This window comes from Cornus florida, unplaced genomic scaffold (genome assembly GCF_030987335.1).
Source record: "Cornus florida cultivar Cherokee Brave unplaced genomic scaffold, ASM3098733v1 CherokeeBrave_3.0.0_Hap2_Chr08, whole genome shotgun sequence".
Classification (NCBI taxonomy): domain Eukaryota; kingdom Viridiplantae; phylum Streptophyta; class Magnoliopsida; order Cornales; family Cornaceae; genus Cornus; species Cornus florida.
In genome coordinates this window covers 21,325,949-21,332,522 of record NW_026775578.1, presented here as the reverse complement: position 1 = coordinate 21,332,522, position 6,574 = coordinate 21,325,949, and the positions used below count along the sequence as shown (strand labels likewise).

The window sequence follows — 6,574 nt, the reverse complement described above, 5'->3', positions numbered from 1 at the left end:
AGAGTTTTTATTTTTATTTTTTTTATAGGCAAAGGGGTATAAATTGGAAAGCGGCCGGAGGTCACATCCAGGAGATAAGTTGCTAAGTTTTGAAATTAGAGGGATTGATTTGCTCACTTTTATATTTCAAGGATTATTTAGCTCTTTTGTAAAACTTTGGGAGTTTTTTTTATTATTATTATCATTATTATTATTATTATTATTTTCAATTTGGCCATGTTCTATTTTCTTTAGTATTTTGTTTCATATTTCAAATTTAAAGAGTAAAATGTCGATTATTTTATCTTTTTCATAAGTATTTAAGAGACAACATAACTTTATCCAATTTTAACAAAAAAAACATAACTTTATCCAACCCAGTCCAATATGTGAAGAAGCCAGGGATGCATGCCCATAATTATTTTTTGTTTCTGTTTTTTTTTTTTTTTTATTATTACTATTATTTTTTTAATTATTTTATAATAGAATTGGATTATAAATTCCCAAGTTTGGATTTGGACAGAGGCTTGCACAACTTAAACCCAACGTAAACAAACTTATTATATAGTTGTAATTATTAAAATATTGGTAACAGTAATAACCCAAGCTAATAAATAAAAAAGCCTAGATTGATCTCCCAATGGGGCCTTCTTGGACCTTTCAATATTTATTTGGTTGAAATTGCGCCAAACAATATCAAATCAAGTAGATGAACAGGGAGACAAGTCTTCAAAAATGTAGTCAACTTCCATGGACGACGATGAGTTTAAACATTCAAAAATGCAAGACGAGACTTTTCAGCTCAATACGGACATGTTACAATTGCATTTGATTTGGTAAAGTCACAACAAATAAATGCAATGTCCTTGGACCATGATCAAAGGTGTAGTTGGGATGGAGTCACTCTCATCTGTCTTCGGATTCCTAGCTAATGATTTGGACCTAACCCTAGAAGTGAAAAAAAAAAAAATAAAATAAATAACTCATAATCCCTATAAACACAAAACATACCATAAATTTTATTTTTCCAAAATTGTCTCTGTGAAATTTTGTCATAATTGTTGTGATTATGGCTGGAGGCAAGAATGTTAGGGGTTAATAGTTAGAGGAGAGGAGGAGAGTGCAAAGTTCGAATACGAACTTCCCAACCACTTAAACAACAGAATACTTGCTTGGTCGTTCTAGATTAAGCAAGTATGATTTAACATGTTATGCACTATGTTTGGCAATGGAAAAGAATAGGGGGGGAGGAGGAGGGAAAAGGAGAAGTTACCATCAATTCAAAAATGGCCTAAGGCACAAAATCTGGCAGTGTCTGTACCCTGGCCAAGGTTTAGATTGGTATTGAGAGATAGAGGGAGGGGTTAGCTTTTTTTTTTTAGGTAAAAGGGAGGGGTTAGCTTTGTTATTTATTTATTGACAAAAAAAATAATAAAAAACTCTCACAGTGCACTTTAGAAGACTGTATAACCCTCAATTTTAAAAGGTGAAGAAATTAAAATTATAGAAAAATAGAGATGAGTTAGTAATGAATAAACTAAATAGTTCCATTTAGACATCAAACAAGAACTTCCAGTTACACTTAAAAAATGCGATTTTGGAACCTAAAGTATAAAATTTTGGGCAGGCTAGCAATGCAAAGTTAATAAGGGGTATTGATTGTTGAGTTGTTTTCAATAATAAATAAATAAAATAAAATAAAAAAACTATCTTAGAGTGCTTGCTTGAACATTTGGTGGTTCAAAGGGGCCATTTAAGATTGGACCATCAGTTTCCATCAACATCAAAGTAGTAGGATATACTATGAGTATGAGTATGATCAACGGTAGTTTATCTACGTGATCAATTCTATAAAATTTGAAAGAGTTCGAGGTCAGTTAACTTATATATATATATATGTATGTATAGATGGACTATAGTTAATCGGGTTATGTAGATCTTTGCCTCCCAACTAAATTTTCGGACACCGAGCAAGTAAACATAATTGATTTGAATTGCTTCATTTAAAAATATATTGGTCAAATTAATAAAATTGCTTCTCCTAGCATCATCGCAACTAATTGATGTTGTCATAAGAAGTAAATAGTTGGGCGGTGGTGTCTTCGGTCACCATTTTTATTAGCAGTAAAGAATTTTCTTATTCAGATCGAGATGGTCAAAAATATCAATTCAGCAAACTAGTATTATTTCTATGGTCAATCAACATGGAAATGTAGTGGAAATAAAGTTCACTCTCATTCTTTATATACATATATATATATATATATATTTTGCACACTATTTATTTATTAATTCACTAAGTAATTTGAATTCATTCATCCAATGAGTAGTGCCGGAAAAAAAATAGAGAAAATATTCACTACACGTCATGGCCCCAAACTTGGTCCTATTCATGGTCAAGATGTCAGCACCAAGTGGTCATCACGCATGGGTCAAAGGTTCGACCCCAAATTAACCCGCCCATAGCATAACAATTTAGTATTTTATTTGTTTGAACAAATTAATAAACTCATTTTTTCCACAATAATTTTTTCAATAGAGCTTAGAAGAAGGTACACACAATATTCTTCACCAACATTTATGGTCGTATCTTCAAACCTAGGAAAATTCTTCTTCAAAAAGGGCTAGGTCTTCTCGTAGACTCAAAAAGTGAATTAGATGGTTATATAGGAAGACCATGACCAAGTCATATAATTTAGCCCTTAATTGCTTCTACATACCGTGTTCAAAATATACAAAAAACCTTGGAAAAGCAATTTCTACATTCTACATTCTAATTCCTCTAATAGCACCAACATAGAAGCTCACATAGATTGTCTTTTAACCTCACCATATATATATCATTACTTATTCAAATCAAATTTAAAGATCACAAAGTCACAAACCTAAGCAAAAAAACACCCAAAAACCATGGAGGAAGTCATTTCTCTAGTCTTTCAAGGGTGCAAGTTGGCTAGAGACCTTGAATCAAACCTACCCAATTTCGCCAACCAACCCAACATTCTTCTCAAGACTTGTGAAGAGATTATAACGATCTTCAGCGCCGCGAGGGACCGGTTAAACGCTCACAACTACCCATCATCATCATCAACAAGCCACATGATGATGTTTCGCGGCGCGGGGCAGGAGTCACATGAGATTGGTGCGGGGATGCAAGAATGGCTGAGGTACAGTTGCACACAAGCAATGGAGATGCTGCATGCACAGATTTTGGGCGGGAATAGTGGAGTAGAACAGCGAGGAGGTCCGGGGCCGGGGTTGGAGTTTCAGGTACGTGAAGTGGCCGGAAGGGATGGGGGAGGTGGTATGCAATTGAGAGGAAGTGGTGGTGAGGTTCAGGCACCGCCAATACTGGGCGTGTCTGAATCCGGCAGAGGTTCTTCGTCGCAGCAACGCACACGAAGAAGGTGAGAAACTTCCCAAACTTGGAAAATGTTTGTTCTTATTAGTGTGAATTCTTGAACATTATATATATATATATATATATATATATATATATATATATATATACACTTTTTGTGTGTGAAAAGTACATCTGATTTATATATATGAACCTAAAAGGAAAAGGGTATGTGCGTTACATACAAATTTCAAAACTTCATTTTCAGTAGGTCTCGATCATTCAAGTTATTCTCTGATCAGTTTGTTCCACATTTCCATTTCTTTGCATGTGTATTATGTTCACATGTATATCAACTTCATATTATATCGTGTTTTTTAATTTTTATAAAACCAATCACATTTTGTTCTATTGTGTTCTTTAATATATATACTTTTTTTTTTCTTTTTTCTTTTTTCGTTTTAAGGTAAATTGTATAGAAGAAAGAAAAGTAAATTTAAGCAAGAACGGATCTGACACTCTATATATGATAAAAGAAGTATTCAAACCTTAAAAAGAAGAAGAAGAAGAAGTATTCAAATTAAGAATAGTGTTTGAAAAACAGTTGAAGATTTCTTAAGCTGTTTCTTGGAAAAGCGACCACTTAATTTCTTATAGTCAAAAGTTTTTACTTAATACTAATAATTAATTAACTAGTTTAATTTGTTATCAATACCTAAAATTGCTCTTGTGACCAGAAATATACGTTGAAATGTAACTTTTGTGCCTTTTCGGAAAATGCATGGGGAGTTTCCTATATTAGAGCGAACGTCTAATTGGGTGTAAATAAGGTTTGGAAGTCATGTAACATTCTCTTCATTTAAAAATAAATAAAATCAAAGATTTAATCAAATTAATTTCATACAATGCAAACTCTGAAATATTGTCTAAATTAATACTACAATCCCATGAAATGTGGGTGAACCAGAAGAGAATCATAATTAATGTTCTGCAAATGGCATGCTATATAAGGCTTTCTCTATGAACCAAAAATTTGTGATTGATACCTTATCCCAAAAATTAAAAAAAAAAAAAAAAATTTGATTGATAAAATAATTAAACATTTTCTCCCAAATTCCACCTCAAATGACGTGAAAAAACTCTTTCCGAACTGTAATTAGTATTGTACATTGTTGGTGCTTTGTTTCACAATGATTAAGAATTTATTCGACCGGCCATTTTCGTATAACCTAGAATTCTGGGTAATTTTATGTTCATATATATAACACTCTTTGAAATGTTTTGTGTAGAAATGATGAGGTAGACAGATGGACGGAAATGGTATCGGCGCCTCAGGTAGGAAATATTGAGATTCCACCCGACGACCATTATACTTGGAGGAAATATGGCCAGAAGGAGATTCTTGGGTCAAGATTCCCAAGGTATTTAAACTAATGTCGCGCTTAGGAACACTTGAGATGATTAGGTTCGGGATTGGAGCATTCCAAATCCAAACTGCCGATTCGGTACTCCCAAACATAGTATAATGATAATGATTTAGAGTTTGAAAGTCGAACAAGTACAATTATTTTATGTGAGGGGGGTCGTTAGTGTCATCATGATATTATTAATGTCCTTAACATTGTGATGACATTAGCCCATACTCAAAAAAAATTAATCATGTTTAAACGTCCAACTCCCTATTATTACTTTTAAACTAATAAGTTTAGTTTTCTTAAATTTCTTCTATATTAAATACATTGAACTAGGAGACCAGAGACCAAGAGATATCATTTTGAAAAGCGACCTAAAATCTAAGTCTGTCAATCATGACCAACAGACCAAGTCTGTTAAATTTGAAATAGTCACAGCATGAAGGTTTTTGAATTGGTCACAACATTAGATATGTGATCAGTGCATAAATTAACATGGTACTTAATTTAGTCCATTGTGATATTATTAATAAGTACATGATTCATATAGTCCATTGTGTTATTATATATTAAGCATGTACTATAGTTCATGAGTAACAAACATGTACATGTGAAAATGAAAATATTGTTGATGTTGTGGTGATGATCATATGGTCACATTTCTTTTCAGGAGTTACTACAGATGCACACACCAAAAACTATACCAGTGCCCGGCCAAGAAGCAAGTCCAGAGGCTGGACGTTGATCCCTCCACATTCGAAGTGACCTATCGCGGCAACCACACGTGCCACATGTCATCCACAGCTCCGTCAATACCTCCTCATCCGCCGCCATCTCTAGGGCTAACACAAGAGATGATGATCCAAAGTACCACCGCTGCCCAGCCCTCACCGCCATCTACTTCAATCCCACTTGCAAGATGGCTCTCCATGGACATCAAACCAACAGGAGAAAACACACCAATGCAATTATATGGAGACCACTTTGGGCCTAGTGGTGTAGGGACCAGCAGTGGCATGGTTGGCAGCGGTAGCGGTGCAGGTCCCTCCACAGTCCGGTTCGGCGTCGATTTTCAGCCGGTGGCAGATATGGCTGATGTAATGTTTAATTCTGGTAGTAGCAGCAGCAATAGCATGGACCACATATTCTCTTCCATGGAAGAAAAATGGGACACAACAGATAAGAAAAACTGAATGCTCAACTGGTATGGTTGAATTAAAGCTATGTTTAGGAGTATCGAAATTTGAACTAAATTTTCTGAGATTTCAATTTATAAATTTAGTACTCTCGAACGCAACATAACTGAATTCATTAGTATGTTTTTCACTTTACTAGAAAGCCGTTCATTATTCTGTACCTTTTAATTAAATCTGTGACTTCTTGAGAGAGTATTTAGGCCTTTTCCTGTGGCTCTATCTGTTGGGAAACGTACAAGTTTTAAATTTTTTTTGAGAGATTTTGATTCATAGATCTTGATTCATCACATAGAGACAAGTTTTATGCAAAAATAAAATATAATGTATCATTTAAGTAACAGATTAAATACTTACATCAAAGGTTTGAGTAAACCTTTAAATCTTTCCTCTAAAATGAATATTCTCACTTATTGTAGATCTCTTAACAAGATGCATTCTCCTTGAATCTCTATCTTCTTGGTAATTGTTTTGCCTTTAGGAATCACTCGTAAGCCTCCATGAATGACCTTGGAAAACTAGGTTTGTGGGAGCCTCCATTAGATGAGAACATAAACCCTAATTTTCTAGAAAGAGAAAATATATTCCTTTTTCCTTCTACTAAAAATCACACAAAAAATATACAGAGACCATGTATATTTATAGGCAAC

At 34.0% G+C, this 6,574-nt stretch overlaps 1 protein-coding gene across 1 annotated transcript; it reads left to right on the top strand.

Moving 5' to 3' along the window:
• The first annotated feature begins 2,718 nt into the window (after positions 1 to 2,718).
• On the top strand, positions 2,719 to 6,180 carry LOC132270710 (WRKY transcription factor 55-like). Its single transcript, XM_059771901.1, has 3 exons — positions 2,719 to 3,386; positions 4,609 to 4,740; positions 5,402 to 6,180. Exons 1-3 carry the CDS (start codon positions 2,890 to 2,892, stop codon positions 5,922 to 5,924), a joined length of 1,152 nt encoding a protein of 383 aa, XP_059627884.1. The 5' UTR covers positions 2,719 to 2,889; the 3' UTR covers positions 5,925 to 6,180.
• Positions 6,181 to 6,574: the final 394 nt, after the last annotated feature.

Excerpts from the sequence above, each read along its gene's own strand:
- LOC132270710 (XM_059771901.1), top strand. The coding sequence starts at position 2,890 with ATGGAGGAAGTCATTTCTCTAGTCTTTCAAGGGTGCAAGTTGGCTAGA. Across the intron at positions 3,387-4,608 it reads CAGCAACGCACACGAAGAAG|AAATGATGAGGTAGACAGAT; the intron begins GTGAGAAACTTC and ends TGTTTTGTGTAG. Across the intron at positions 4,741-5,401 it reads CTTGGGTCAAGATTCCCAAG|GAGTTACTACAGATGCACAC; the intron begins GTATTTAAACTA and ends ATTTCTTTTCAG.